The sequence below is a fragment of the Sturnus vulgaris genome, chromosome 3 (assembly GCF_052056855.1).
Source record: "Sturnus vulgaris isolate bStuVul1 chromosome 3, bStuVul1.hap1, whole genome shotgun sequence".
Taxonomy (NCBI): Eukaryota; Metazoa; Chordata; class Aves; order Passeriformes; family Sturnidae; genus Sturnus; species Sturnus vulgaris.
The window spans coordinates 6443765-6458915 of NC_142245.1; the positions used below are offsets into that span (position 1 = coordinate 6443765).

General features: G+C 50.1%; 1 protein-coding gene and 1 long non-coding RNA gene across 4 annotated transcripts; one reads left to right on the forward strand and one right to left on the reverse strand.

Annotated features, from left to right (window-relative positions):
- Window positions 1-303: 303 nt before the first annotated feature.
- Window positions 304-11781, forward strand: BUB1 (BUB1 mitotic checkpoint serine/threonine kinase). Of its 3 annotated transcripts, none has more exons than XM_088160806.1 (25): window positions 304-348; window positions 535-594; window positions 684-828; window positions 1136-1332; window positions 1849-1889; window positions 2138-2232; window positions 2524-2570; window positions 2677-2867; window positions 3048-3196; window positions 3562-3899; window positions 4513-4565; window positions 5080-5220; window positions 5830-5925; window positions 6238-6328; window positions 6675-6750; window positions 7250-7430; window positions 7905-8007; window positions 8377-8600; window positions 8960-9100; window positions 9651-9766; window positions 10352-10513; window positions 10613-10770; window positions 10854-11031; window positions 11196-11302; window positions 11481-11781. In XM_088160806.1, the coding sequence occupies exons 1-25, from the start codon at window positions 332-334 to the stop codon at window positions 11674-11676; spliced, it is 3303 nt and encodes a 1100-aa protein (XP_088016932.1). In that variant the 5' UTR covers window positions 304-331; the 3' UTR covers window positions 11677-11781. The 3 variants fall into 3 exon arrangements, with proteins under 3 accessions (XP_088016932.1, XP_014750503.2, XP_088016933.1); XM_014895017.2 differs by having other exon boundaries at window positions 7905-7983; XM_088160807.1 differs by having other exon boundaries at window positions 3048-3193.
- LOC148224161 (uncharacterized) lies at window positions 769-14941 on the reverse strand. Its single transcript, XR_015802103.1, has 3 exons — window positions 14268-14941; window positions 2119-2219; window positions 769-931 (listed from the first exon to the last, which is right to left on the reverse strand). It is a non-coding gene; the product is annotated as an uncharacterized LOC148224161 (long non-coding RNA).
- Between the last annotated feature and the right edge of the window lie 210 nt (window positions 14942-15151).

The following is a 15151-nucleotide window of genomic DNA, read 5'->3' on the forward strand; positions in this document are numbered from 1 at the left end:
ACGGGAGAGGGTTGTGGTTCCTCCATGATATCGTGGAGGTTGGAAATGAGGCTGGGGGAGAGGGAGTGGAGGCGCCGCGTGCATTCCCAGATTTTCCCATTCCCTTCCCAATCCTTCCTTTAATCCCGCATTTTCCTTGGGGATGTGACCAGGGCGCCGTCCAGTGGCCGCCATGCGAATTGCACCCTGGGGAGGACGGAGTTCATTGCGTGATTGACGGGAGTGTCCGCCAATGGGAAGGCGGGGTGGGCTGAGCGCTGGCCAATGGGGAGGCGGCGCGGGGCCGCGCGCGGCCAGTTTGAATCGGCGGGAGCGGTTGGGGCGGGCGAGCATGGACGGGCCCGGACGGTGAGCGGGGAGCGGGATAACGGGATGGGAAACGGGATAACGGAATGGGATAACCCGATGGGGAAGGGCATCGGGGAGTGCCCCGGTTCCCGGAGCTGTGCGGGTGCCGTAGCCGCGCGGCGCTGCGGGGACGGCAGAACCTTCACCCGCTTCCCACCCTCACTCATCCCGGCGTGTTCCCTGCAGGAATTATGAAGCTCAGATCCGGAATTACCGAGGGCCCGACCCGCTGGAGCCATGGGACAGGTAAGCATGGCCCCGGTTCGGCGTTTGGCGTGTCCGGTTTGGGTGTTGCCCCCATCCCTGCCCGGGAGCTGACTCTGGAATGGTTGCAGGTACCTGCAGTGGGCAGAGGGATGTCTCCCTGTCCAGGAGAAGCAGAGCCGCTGGCCCGGGCTGCTGGAGGAGCTGGTCAAGGTGTTCGTGGGCGACAAGAGGTACCACCAGGACCCGCGCTTTGTGAGCTACTGCATCAAGCTGGTGCGTTTTTCTGGGAATTAAATTATCCTGATCTATTCACGCCGCACTTCTGGGACTGCAGAGAGCCTGGGGAGGAGCAGGAGGCCTCAGGAATTCTGATCTTCTGCAGAACAGGGAGACCAGAAAAAAAAGCAAGAGTGTGTTTTTTAAGCTGGGTAGCTCGAAGAGATTTGAATTAACTTATCTTACCCTTAGAAAACGATGCTTTCCTATATGATAACTAGGAAACTCTGTTTTTTTATTTTGGCTGCCACTCCTTTGGATGTGTTTGGAAGTGCTGATGGCTTCGTGCATTTGTGTCGTGCAGGCAGAGTTCATCTCTTCCCCTTGCCAGTACTTTGAGTACCTGCACGGGCAGGGAATCGGAGCCACCACCTCGGATTTCTACCTGGCCTGGGCTCAGCTGCTGCTGAAGGAAGGCAACGTGCAGGGAGCAGGAGCTGTGCTCCAAAAAGGGCTCCTCAACCAGGCACAGCCCCGGGAGAGCCTGCAGCAGCTCCACTGGTAACTCTGCAGCCTTTCCTACTCGTTTACTCAGTGCTCATAATTACTCATAATTAACCGTGGCTAGCATGTGATTGATTTTTATTTTTATTTTTTTTTCCTTGCGTGCTTATTTTCAGTAAAGGGGGGTTTAAACTTAGCAACGTTTCTTTGCTGTTGAATGTTTACTGGGTGTTTTGGGATGTGTATTTAAAAAACAATATCCCAGAGTAAAGCAAATCCTTGAGCTGAGTCTTGAAGTTAAGCATTTACTTCTTAGTTTTTTTGCATTTAGCTTTCTAAAGTAAAATGTAATGTAAAACATTAAACAAATGCCCAATTCTGTTCTCCTGCTGCCTCTTGAAGGCTTTTTTAATTTTGCAGCTGTGGAGATGTCCATATACAGTAAAAGTCATGCTTTTCAGTGTTCTATTTCATGGCATAATTGTACAGGGAAATCCAAGATTGCTGGGAGGTGGGGATGCGTGAGGGACAGGTGATTTCATTATAATAACTGAGGGTTTTTTTGCAATTTAGCTCCCTGCAGAGTTATGATCCTCGGAATCCTCCTGTGCAAGGTGAGGTGTTTAATCTGTACCTGCACTAAATTAATTTTTTTACCTCAATGAGTGAGTTTTGTCACTGAAAAAGCCAAATTTCCCGTAAAAAACACAGTATTTTCCTTCTTTACATGAAAAATTCTTAAGGGCAGTGTATTCAAACCAAGTTATTAATTTTCCAGTGCTTCAAGTTCATAAAAGTTCAAATGAGCAAACAATTTTTACTTATTGAGTGAAAAATACTTACATTTTATTTTCTGTGCCAGATGCTCCTGTTGTAAAACCACTTCAGACTTCCCATGCTGCAAATCTAATGGCTCCTCCAAAAGGTGTTTCGAGTCCTAATCCCTGCAAAAGTCAGGTAAATGAGGAATTATTTGGGAAAGATGTTTCAGGTAGAGTTTGGGTTGGCTGAATAAGGGAAGAGTGACTCTATCTGGTGTGTCTCAAAACTGATTTTTGAGATGGTATTGCTGCTATTTTCCTGCTGCAAGCATCACATCTCCATAGGAATGTCTCATCTGGGAAGCACTGGGACACACTCAGTGGCCTGACACATTCCCAGAATCACAGGAATAATATTAGCAGTGGATTCTGTGCTGCTTGAACTTAATTTGGTTTCATTTTCTCGTGTTTTATTTCCCTGCTGCAGGGTCTAGACGCTGCTGATTCTCAATGCTGTGCTGCTGGAAAAGAAGTGTAAGTAGTTGGGTGGTGCTTTTAAAGTCCCACTGTGGGAAAAGGAGCTCTCTCCTGGGATAAATCCCCCAAGCCTGGCCCTTTTTTTCCCCCTTCTCTCTCCCAGGAATTACGTGACCTACATCTCCAAGTCCGAGGTGGTGCCGAAGCCGCTGCCGGGCGCCGCGGGCTGGGAGCAGATCCCGATGTACGACAAGAACCTGCTCCTGTGTGAAGGCTCTGAGCTCTCCTTCGAGGAGCTCAGGGCCAGGAGATACTCCAGGAAAGATGAGCTCCTCAGGAGGCAGCAGGCACTGGGTATTCCCATATTCCTTTTTTTTTCCAGCTCTCAAAGTGGCTGTTTCCTGGTTAAGCTCATCCCTTGGGTTCCTCTTTTCAGTGCCACGATTAGTGGTGTCTCTGCTGAGGAGACAGGAGGCACAGTGAGCCATCAGCATGGCATCTAATATTATTTAATATCGTTCTTTAATCCTTTAGAGGAGGAGAAGAAAGACTCGATGAGAAAAAAGGAGTCGGCAGTCCTGGAACTCCAAGCCCTGCAGAAGAAGCTGGATCAGCTCACGCAGCTCTCCAGAAGCCTGGAGGAAACAAGACTGGAACCAGCAGCTGAGCCAAACCAGAGGGTGGTGAGTGGGTTCTGGAAAGGACAGGAATGCTCTGCCTAGGCTTATCCCACAAAATCCAGCCATGCTGTAGGAACCAGGGTTGGTTGTTAGCCCAACCTGGAGGTTGAGGCTGCAATACCAGTGTGGAAACCTGGCACAGCTTGCAACACTCGGATTTGAAAGGTTTTTGCTTCTCCACAGTTTAGTTTGAGATGCAGCTAAAAGCCCTCTTGGGTTCTGGGCACATGGAACTAACAGGAAAAATGGGAATGGCTGTATGTGGTGGTGAACCTAAAGGTTCTTTAGGTGGAGCTGGTAGAGAAAATGGGAATGGCTGCATTTCTGGGGGGAAGCTGGATGTCACAGAACACTTCTCATCCCTAAAGGTGCCCCCACCTGTGAGGCCCAGCACATCTCACACCCCAGGGACCTGGATGGCACCTGCTCCAGGGCTGGATGTGCCCAAGTGCCAAGCTCTGGTGCCTGAGCAGCCCCAACTCCAGGCACCACCAGCGACCACTCCCAGGCTGCAACCAGCGAAGCCCCTTGGTGACCACATCCCAGCAGCCTCTCCCTGGGGAGCACCAGAGGACAAGGACCCAGCTGGAGCTCGGGCACAGCTTGGGGAGCTCCAGAACAGTTTGCTGCACCCTCACTTCAGTGCTGCTCCAGCTCAGGAAAGGGCTCGTCCCAACCCAGCTCTGCCTCGGAATGTGGGACAACTGTGAGTGTGAACTCCTCTGCAGTTGTGTCTTCAGGGTTGCACATTGAGAGTTAGCTTAAAAAGAAGCTTTTCTTCCCCTTCAGGAAAAAAAAAAAACCTGACCTGAAACTGCTATTTATTAAACTTGGGCCAAACTTGGTCCTCATGGCCACCTTTAGTTCCTTTTACCCCGTGGTTTAGTTGCAGTAAGAGGAAATTTGGTGTGTAATGCGTGGCTGACCCCAGCATGCCTGGAATAAACCCCAGGAATCTGCAGATCCCACTCCAGGGTCTTCAGAGAACGATTAAAAGTGCTGCACTTTTGCTGTGGGACTTGGCCACAAAATGAGGGGGGCAGAGGGAGAAACCCAGGGTGGCTCAGAGGGCTTGGCCAAGCTGGGAACAGTTACTCTTATTCTGGAATTCTTTGGAGGCAAACTGTGTCCAAGGAGCACTTTTAATGCATTTTAACCTTTTTAAAGGACTCTGCTGCCTCTTAGGTTATTGGCAGCTGTAGAAGAAACTTTCCAGGGTGATCTTTATTAAAGGACCTTTCACTTCATTGAAATAGGGATTGAAATGGCATTTAAATGGCTTTTATTCCAAGGTAATGTTGTGACTCTTTCTTCAAAAGGTCCCCTAGCAAGGGATCCACTGGATTAACTCCTGCTGTGGATGTGAAGCAAGGTAAGGAATCTTTGCATGGAGACTGATGCCATTGGTGTGGCTGCTTCCAGCTGGGAATTGTTAACTGATTGTGGACACCAGCTCCAACCCTGGCAAAGCTTCTTGACTTCCCAACCTCCACCCCTGCATGTCTGTGCAGGGTCTCTATCCCCTCCGTGGAACATGGATCCAGTCCCTGTTCCCGTGTTCTGAGCAGTTCCCTTTGGAGCACGGTTGGGAATCGCTGCTTGTCCTCGCTGGCTTCCTGCTTCACCTTCTGTGTTGGGAACAGAGCATTCCTGGGAATTGCAGATCCATTCCTTGGAAGCCACCCAGCTCTCCCAGGTCCCTCTTGCCCTCCAGGGCAACCTTCCTTGGGGACCTGCCATGCAAATCCCTGAACAAGCCAAAATCTCTCCTCCAATTCTGTGTCGCTGCTACTCCTTTTGTTTACTTCCCTCACTAACATTTTGCTGGAATGCTCATAAACAATCCCAGGCTCTTTCAGGAATGATCTTGTCGTTGTGTTTTCCAGCCTCCAGAGTTGGGAATTCCTCCTTTGCCTGTGGAAATCCTTCCCAAGCCACCCCCAATACCTCGCTGGGAGGAGCAATGGGGACGACAACACCCTTCAAGGTGCAGCCATCACCCACAGTCCACACGAAGGAAGCTTTGGGTAAGGTCTGGAATAAAGTTTTCCTTCCCCTGGAGTCCCCGAGATCCTCCTTGGAAATGTTAGTGGAGCCTTTTCTAGGCAAGGGAGCTGTTCAGGGATGGGCATGTGCACCATTCAAAGAGGAAAATAACATGAAATCGTTCATTGTCTGTTGGGATTGTCTGGGTGACCCAAAACTTCTGAACCAGAACTTGATGTTTTAACAGCATCCCATCAATTCCTGGATAAATCACTGCCAGGCTTCTTTGGGAGTGTGTTGTCTGAGCTGCTTTTTCACAGAATCCTGTTTGGGAGGTGAAGACCTAAACCACGTTAATTTGAAAGTTCACAGTCAGCTCTGCTGGATGCTGAGCTGAATAAAAACGAAAGAATAAACTCCAAAAGCCTGTGGCATTAACTAGTCCTAAAAACATCTAAGTTTTCCAAAAATCTGAGAAATTAAAGGAAAATTTCCTCTCTCAGGAAACTTGGAACATCCCCTTGGATAGGGAATAAAAAGGGCCATGACCAAGGGTGTGCTGGCCAAATTAGCCCTTCCTGTGTCTGATTAGTTGTCTGAGATCTTTAAATGCAAAGAAGGCAGAATAGTATTATTTCTTTCTTCCTTAGGTGTTCTCATGGATATGTTCCAAACACCCTTCTTGCCTGAGCCATCTCTCCTGGAGGACAGTGAGGAACAATTTGAAGCCTTTTGCAGAAAAAGTGGTGTGTGCTCTTTATTTTCCCAGCCCTTGGGATTCCATCCTTTATTTCCCATTGGCACCTCCCACCAGTCCTTGCTGTGGAAGATTTGAGCCAGTCTGAAGCCCAGGGGCTTTACAAGAGTGAGCAGAGAGAGATTTCACATCAGGGGTTGGGCTGGAAAAATCTTCTTTCCAAGAGGTTGTAGGAAAGGTGATTGGAATGGGAATTCTGCAGGTGCAGCTGCATGGAGCCCAGGAGAGGGGGGAGAATGTGGCTGTGTAAATAATCTTTACTATTGCGTGAAGATAACAGGGGTTATCTTTTTCTTTTCAGAGCCTGGTGGATGTTTGAAAACTAACATTGCTGTCCCTGTCACTCCTGCATTTGCCATCTTTGAGGATGAGGAGGAGAAGGAGAACGGCGGGTGAGGAGGGAAAAAGGAGCAGCTGAGCTCAGCTCCTTAAAAATCACAAGAAAAATGGATCCCATTCCATGAGACTTTGCTGTGGCAGCTGCCTGGAGTGGCATTAGAAAAGCAGGAGTTGCTGCTCTGGGATTGCACAACTTCCCTGTTTGGACAGTGCTTCTCATTCTCTGGAGAATTTGGGGATAACTCTGAGCTGCTGCACCTTCTCCAAGTTGCTGCAAATGGGGCTCTTAAAATAAAATTAAAAAGTTCAAGTTATAACAAACCAACCTTTGTTGTGACCAGCGTGCCTGGGAAAGCTCCTGGGGAAAAGCTGTTCTAAATTTTTTGGAACATTTTTCAGGATCCCACAGCAGAGGAACAAACCAGAAGAGCCCAGAACTTTCGGAGTGCATCCCTTGACCGACTGTGCAGCAGAAGTGAGTGGTGATCCTGCAGGGATTAGCCTTGGAAGTGGGTTATGCACTTAGAGTTATCAGAGTGGATGGATTCACCTCTATCCCAATCCCACAATATTCCTAGGAATGATGGCCAGCTGAAGGCTGGGTACCTTTTCCCGTTTCCTACACACGGGATGAGCTTTTTTCTGATTAACATGGAATTGATGGACAACTCCACCTCTTAAATGTGTGGAGTTGGCATCAGTTTGGGGGAAGAAGAGACATTTCATCTTCCAGCAGCCACCTCACAGCTTCCATAGCCAAGGGGAAGGATAAAACTTGGATAGAACAGATCTCTTCTCATGGGATTGGCTTTTCCAGGCTCTCATAGCAATTTCTGGTCTGGCATTTTGCTTGTGGCCTTGACTATTACCAACATTCAGACCTAGTCTAAAACATGGGATTTTTGTTTATATTTCAGGATCGTTTTTCTGGTTTAGTTTTAAACCTGGATTTATTTTTTTTTTTTCCTGCCTAGGAAGAAACGGGGAGCACGGAATTCCTGCGGGATGATTACACGGTGTGGAATGGCCCCTGCAGCAACAAAGCCCTGGCTCCCAGTCCAGACAACACCAGGGATTTTGCCCGAGCTGCCCAGCTCATGTCCACACCCTTCAATTACCTGGCAGCTCCTTCCCAGCCTCCTGTGGAGGACAGAGGTAAAGTAAAGGCTATTTTGGGTGGAAAACATTGGATTTGGTCCCTCGTGACTCCATTTCTGCCCAAATCCCACCCAGGTGTGGCCCTCACTGCTGCCACTCCTGAGTCCACATTGCCTGTGGAGCAGCAGCTCATCAGCTCTCCAAGGATTTTTAATAGGGATAAGAGGAGGGACAAGAGAGGCTTTGTGTGTCCAGCTGCTGCTGTGAACCATTCCAAGGGGTTGGGAATATCCAAACATTGGCTGAATCCCATCTGGGAGTACCTTTATGTTGCTCTGCCCCTTTTAAGTCTTGGAATCTGCTCCCTGGAGAAATCCAGCTGTTATTTTAACTTGGATATTTGAAATGAGGCTCTGTCAAGTTCTGGTTTTTCTGGCAGCAGCTTTCAGAGCTGCTGGGTGAGAATACTCCAAATATTCCTGCTTTTGGGGAAATAAACATAGATTTGTTCTTCTTGTTCATTTTGTTCAGCCTGTAAGGAAAATTTGCCCCAAATGGATTTGGAACTCTCTGAAGAACTGTATAAGCAGCCAAAGGCCAAGAAGCTAAGGTATGCTGCTCCCAAGAAGTTAAGGTATGCAATGCAAGTTTCTTAGGGGTTTCCAGTTTATCAGCCTGGCTCTGCCCAACACACCTGGGGGGGTAAATGGACCTGGTTTTGGTGACCATGCCCCCAAACCCCTCCAAGGTTTAAATTTTGCTTCGTTGAAATGAAAAATTAACTGGCCAAAAATCCGCTTCTCTTGGTAAACTTGACAATTATTAGGGAATGGGTAAAGTGACCTGAGCAAATCTAATTCTCCTAAGAAAATTCCATTCTATTCACCTCCGTGTTAGCCATGGTTGGCATTTTTGCTCCCTGAAGGAGCCAAACCACTATGGCAGGATGTTAATAATACAACACTACTATACAATTATTAATAATATTTTGTTAAATCTGTAGTCCTGGTCTCGAACACGTCCCAGAGAAGAGAGGGCTTCATGGTAACATCCTGAAACAAGGGACTGGAATCCAAGGAATTGCTGCAGCTGCTTCCCAACGACTGCATGAGCAGACAGCTCAAAGCAGAACTGGACATTGCTCTTCCCTTGGGGTGGACAGGACTGCCCAGGAGAGGCTGTGTGGAGCTGGGCAGGACAGGACAGCCTGGAGTGAGAGACCTGCAGGTACACAGCATTCCCTGGTTTTCCTGCCTGGATTCCAAGGGCAGTGCTTTGTGCACTGCAGGAAGCAGTGCCGTGATTCCTGTGAGGGATGAGTGTGGGTTGTACCTGGATTGCATATTGCCATTGAATACTTGGAATCCTGACAGGTTCTGGGCTCACTGAGGCTCAAACACTTTGGGAAACTCTGGATTTCTGGGCAGGTGCAAAAGCTGGAGTGTCAAAACCAAGGAATGCTGCGCATATCCTTATCCCTCCTGGGGTTTTTGGTTTTAAATTAGTGATGCTCATTCCAACCCAAGCTTGTGTTACCTCCTTGGAATGACACCCAGAGCTTAAACACTTCCCTTTTTTCCACAAAGTCCTCGTTGAGAACCCTTGGGACAAGGAATTGATCAGCAAATTCTTGTCGGAGCTTCCAAAACCTCTGAACACCTGCCCCAACTACTTCGAGTGGAAATCTCCTCTTCCATTCATCAAACTGAAGGCTGAACTCTCACTGGGTAAGAGCTCCTTCAAACTTATCATTGCCAAGCATTTGTTGGGAGCATGTGGGAATTCAGCTTCCTTGCGTGTGTAAATCTCCAGATTACCTCAGCCTCAGGTTGGGAATGAGGCCTGGGGTTGGTTTGTTTGTCTTTTGTAGCATGAGCCTTTTGGATGAGGCATTTTTCCCAGTTTTCCCTGTAAACTGGGCCACAGCTCTCCAGCTTTGTGTGTAACAGCAGCGGGCCCATGTCAACAAAAGCTGTAGGACGGGGATTGCAACATCCCTGTGGGACTTAAACATTAGTGTTTACTTTTCAGGGCATGCCCTTTGGAATTTGACTTCTTCCAGGGGGTCAGGCAAAAATAGAAACACTGGGGTCGAGTGTGTGGCACGTCCAGCACTCCTGCTCTCTCCTGTTCCTAGCAGGAAAAGGTTTGGAAAGAAAGACTTGATCTAGGATTTAATAATTCACATGGGCTGGTGCTTTTCTCTTTTTTTCTTTTTCCTCCTTTTTTTTCCTCTGTGGAGTTGGGCAGGCAGGATTTAATGTTAATCTTTTAAAGGTCCCAGCTCATTCCATGTGGACTGCTTGGTCGGAGAAGGAGCTTTTGCCCAAGTCTACCAAGCTTCCATCCTGGATGCCAGTAACCCTCGGAATAATCAGAAAGTGATATTCAAGGTCAGTGGTGTTGGAACAGCTTTTGAGTCTGACCCTCCCCCTGGGTGGATCCACACACCTCCTTGGCTTTCCACATCAGATCTGCCTCTGGCATCTTTTTGTGGACCTTCCCCCCAACATTTAGTCCTTCAAAGAAAGCGAAAGCCCTCTTTTAAACCCCTGAAGGGAAACTTTTTCAGGACAGAAAGGTGATTTATGGAGCATCAGGGATTCACAAGGAGTGTGTGGAATTGAAGTCTTGATTTGAAAGGATTAATCATGGAGTTTATCAACTGAGGTTAATCACTGTGAGGGTGGTGAGGCCCTGGCACAGGGTGCCCAGAGAAGCTGTAGCTGCCCCTGGATCCCTGGGAGTGTCCAAGGCCAGGCTGGACAGAGCTTGGAGCACTCTAGGATACTGGAAAGTGTCCTATGGCAGGGGATGGAAGATGGAACTGGATCATCTTTCAGTTCCCTCCTGAACCAAACCATTCTGGGCCACGTTCAAGAGGGAAGATGCCTGATCTGCCATTAAAAACCAACAACAGAACCCAACCCGAGAGGAACTCCAGCTTTTCCCAGGAAAAATCCCCTTCTTTCTCCCAGGTCCAGAAACCTGCCAACCCTTGGGAGTTCTACATTGCAACCCAGCTGGTGGAGAGGCTGAGCCCCAGCGTTCGCCACCTCTACATCCACTTCTACTCGGCCCATTTCTTCCCCAACGGCAGCATTTTGGTGGGAGAGCTCCACAACTACGGAACGCTGCTCGTGAGTGCCACCAGCTCCTGCTCTGGAGCCTTCCCTCCACTTGATTCACCTTCCTTGGCTTGTTCCTTAATCCCTCCTCCGTGTGTGTCTGGCTTCCAGAACGCCATCAACATTTACAAGAAGCTCCCAGAGAAGGTGATGCCCCAAGCCCTCGTCATTTACTTCGCCGTCAAAATCCTGCATATGGTGGAGGAGCTGCACAGCTGCAAAATCATCCACGGGGACATCAAACCTGACAATTTCATCCTGGGAGAAAGGCAAGTGTCCCCTGTTGTCCCCAGATGTCACCCACAAGGGAGCCTGGAGACACTGAGGGGGTTGTTTCTTGTCGTGGTTGAAGGTTCCTGGACAACGACACGTGTGACATCGATGGGCTGTGCCACGGCCTGACCCTCATTGACCTGGGCCAGAGCATCGACATGAAGCTCTTCCCTGAGGGAACAGCCTTCACTGCCAGGTGTGAAACATCTGGATTCCAGTGCGTGGAAATGCTGACAAACAAACCATGGAACTACCAGGTAAGGAGGGGCGGGCTGGAATCTCGGCGCCTCCTGCACACCAGTTCTGGTAGAATTGGACTCTGCCAGAGCTGTAGCCTCTCCCCCTCCACGGGGTGATTTCAGCTCGTTTCCAGTGCTCTGGGTGTGTTTTTTGACACAAAACTGGTGTGGTTTTGGTTCAGACAGACTACTTTGGGATCGCAGCCACCGTGTACTGCATGCTCTTCGGGACCTACATGCGCCTCAAGGATGACAACGGGGTCTGGAAGCCTGAGGGAACTTTCAGGAGGTGGGTGTTCAAAATATCCCCCAAATCTTTGCCTAGATTTCCTAGAAACCCACGTTAGTACCACATTGCTCTGAGGTCAGGTTCTGCCACAGCTTTTCTAGCTGGGAGCAGGATAAAAATCGGTATTTAACAGCTGGATTTAGCACTTTTTTTGATGCTTTTTTGTCCCTTTTTGCAGGCTTGCCAATGCTGAGCTGTGGAAAGAGTTCTTTGAGAGCTTGCTGAATATTCCCAGCTGCCAGAAGCTGCCTTCCCTCGGAGCTCTGCGCCAGAAGCTCAGGGATTTATTCTGCAGGTCCTACATGAAGGAAATCAAGTTCCTTCGGAACAGACTCGTCGTGCTGCTCATCGAGCACAAACGCTCACGGAAATAAGGGCTGAGTTTGCACAGCTTCCAAGGACTTGGGGTTTTATGGATGTGGAATTTGTTTTTTTTTTGTAGTAACTCGGTTTTAAATAATAAATGGGTTCAGGGTTGACCAGCATCTTTCTGTGCTTTTTTGAGGGGAAAAATAAGCTGACTTGGGTTGTTAGTTGGTTTGGGAGGCAATGGGTGTGCTTGGATTGGGCTCTCCCTGCTCTACCTCTCCTTACGAATTTCTAGGATGGAGGAAATGGAGGTTTGCAGGTCAGATCTAAGCTGGACAGGACTGAACCACCCTTGGCACCTCTAGTTCTGACCTCCCACCACATCATTATTCAAGCTCAGGGGAAACCCAGAGGACAAATGTCTCTTGTTTGCCTGTAATGGCATAATTCTGGGAAAAAAAAGTGTTCCTTTAAAAGGAATATTTCAGGAGCACAACCACCCTCCTACCCTGAGGGAGGAGAGGGCATTAATTTGATTTTTGCATCTCCCCACAGGAGGGAGACAACAGCCTTTCTTATTCTCCCTCCTGCTTCTGTTTCAGAGGTGTTTTTCCTCTACTTAAATTGTTCAGCTGGAGAACCACGGTGAGCCTGGTAGAGCCTGGGATGGTCAGGAAGAGCTGGGATGTGTTGGCTCTCCTCGGGTTTGGTGTTTTGCCTGCAGCTGGGGCTCCTCTCCTTGCCCTGGTGGCAGAACTTCTGGGATTCCCCTTGAAAGCAGCCAGCTTCCCGTGGCACGTGGAAAAGCCTTGGGCTTTGATGTGAAGCAGCTGGTGCCTGACTCAGCTGGAGCCAGTTTCACCAGAAGGGAGATCAACTGGAGCTGGTGGAAACATAAACATTGGATGCTGGGGGTGGCTTTTTTTGTTCCCTTTCTCCCCTTAGTTGCATTTTTTTTTTTTACGAGCTGTGCTGGAGCCAGCTGTTCTCTGGCCAGGCCAAAAATCTCTGCCAGGCTTACGTTTTTAGATCTATATTGTAAATTATATATTTTTAGTTCCTCATATAATGCAGGGGGATATGTGGAAGAGCACTTTTCAGAGCATTATGAGCACAATGGAGCTTTTAGCTGCAGCTTTGCCCTTAATAATGCTATTATTTTACATTAAACACCCTTAAAAACAGCCCCCTGTCCCAGCCACCAGCTCCTGCCCCCATCCCACCATCATCCCATGGGAAGCAGGGAGGAGAAAGGTTGAAACCACCTCATGAGATGGGTAAAAATGGACGAGGCGGGCTCTGCTGTTGTTGATTTAAAGCAAGCTGTTAAAAAAGACAGGAGTTGAAGCCCAGCTGGCAGGGTGATATTTCCCTGCTGGCTCCACACCAGTATCTCGAGGTATCCCCAGAGTCGCCCTTTAGAGATAACTCATCTTGGGGCCTCCACCACCCACACGGAGAGGAGAGATTTCCTGGTGTGTGGGTGGGTGCCTCTGCCTTTTCTTCTGCAGAAAACCCAGGTTTACTCATCTTTCACCCTCTGCCGTCGAGCCGGGGCCTCCCCTGGGGTCTGGGGCTCCTCCATCCCTTGCTGGTGGTGGCCCATCACCACCCAGCCCTTTCTGCTGCCATCTCCCTGCAATTCCTGGCCAGAATTCTTAATTATGGCTTTGAAGGTATTAACAGGGATAAAGTGTGAGGTCGTTGAAGTAATTAGTCAGGCTAACGAAGCAGCAGTCCTGCTCCCCCTCCCTGGGGTCACCCACGGCGCTGTCACTGCCCCATTAGGAACAATTACCAATTTGAAATATACCTTAGGAGGTCCCAAATTCACTGGTGGCAGCAGGAAATCCAAGTGCACCCCCTGCCCAGCCCAGGGACTACTCAGGTCACAATGGGACCTTTCTTGTCACTTGATTCATCACCACATCGCTGTCACTGCTGTGCATGTAGTGACATTCCCTCAGAGAGTTTGGTGGTTTCTTTAACTAAAATATACATTTATCTAACGAAACCCACCTGTTGTTATCTCCAGCCAACCTTTGCTGTTCAAGCACCCCCACGCTGGTGACACAGGGTTTGATTTTGGGTTGGTGTTTGAAACTGGGAGCACTGTAAAGGTCAGGCTCCAAGCCTGGCTCAGACACAGCTTCGTGTTTGAGGCTCAAACCTGATTTTATCTGGCAGCACGAGTGAAGTAACATTTATCACCATGGTTGGAGGAGAAGGAGAACAAGGTGTCATTTTTTTCCGTTGGTGCTTTGTTCAGGTCAGAGTGGGTTTGGTGAGCACCTGCTGGGTTGGGGGTGGTTTTCCCTGGGGGTTTTCATGGCACTGTCAGGAGTTTGCTCCCTCCAGCCAGGCTGGGATGGGGCTGGCCTCCATGATCTGGGAGGTCTTTTCCAAGCTGAGTGATTGTGTGGTGGCACAGAGGGAAGGCTGGGTGGGAGATGTCACTGCTGGAGTGCTATGGCAGGACGGGATCCCAACTATCCTCCTCCTTTCCACGTGGGGGACAGGGGAAAGCTCCCTGCACATGGATGCCGGGCTGGGATGAGGCATTCCCAGGGAGCTGGGGATGGATGCTGCAGTGTTGAGGGGCAGGTTTCAGCTTCCCCTCTCTCACTCTGTGCCCACACTGCCAAAAATGAAGTACCTTTGGGATTGGCTTCGGTGCAAATTCCTCCGCGATGGCTCACGACACGAGGAACGAGGATAACGTCGAAACGGATTTCTTCCAGCAGGCTGGAGCCGTGATTCACGGTGGGAAAATGCACTTGGTGCCTGTCCTGGCTCTCCAAAAACCCGGGGGCAGGAGGAGGAGGGCCAGCTGAAGGTTGGCTATTGGAAAGGCCGGGCTGTTCCCCGTCCCCTTTGTGCTCGCGTGAGCCACCCACGCAGAAACTAAGACGAGCCAAGAGGAGAAAATAGACTCAACATCTGCTGGCTGGCCCCATGTCCCCGCAGCCCTGGTGCCTCCAGAGTGTCCCCCTCGCTCTGCCCCACTGCCACAGACTGCTCCGCAGATCCCAGCCAAGGGGAAAAACCTCGGGTGGCCCCTGGCTCCAAGGGAAGTGTGAGGGAAGTGGGGCCTTGTGGAGCTCCGTGCTGTGGGTATCTCTGTTGGAGGGCTGGGAAAAGAGGAGCGAGCCTGATTTTCAGCTCTCCTTGTCCCTCACTTTTCTGGGGCGGAAAGCTAATGGCCAGACCTTCGAGTTGCTGGTCCCCTGTCTTCAACTTTTCCCCTGATGTCTCTTCCTAACAAACTTCCCCAACTCTTTCTGCCCACTCGAACACCGGCAGACACTTTTCCTTCCCCCGCGTGTGCAAGGGCGCGCCGCGGGCCGCCGCCTGCCCGGCCCGGGGCGGCGCTGAGGCCGGGGCCGGGGCCGGGACGGGGGAGGCCTAGGCGGCCGCCTGGGCCGGGGCGGTGCTGAGGCCGGGCCTGGGCGGGGCCGGGGCCGAGCGAGGCCGGGGCGGTGTCGGGCTGTAAACAGGGGCGGAGCGGGGCCGGGGCCGCTCCCGCGCACACCCGAGCGC

Coding starts and splice junctions, on each gene's coding strand:
- BUB1 (XM_088160806.1), top strand. Junction 595..683: donor CCGCTGGAGCCATGGGACAG/GTAAGCATGGCC, acceptor GAATGGTTGCAG/GTACCTGCAGTGGGCAGAGG. Junction 7,431..7,904: donor GCCTCCTGTGGAGGACAGAG/GTAAAGTAAAGG, acceptor CATTTTGTTCAG/CCTGTAAGGAAAATTTGCCC.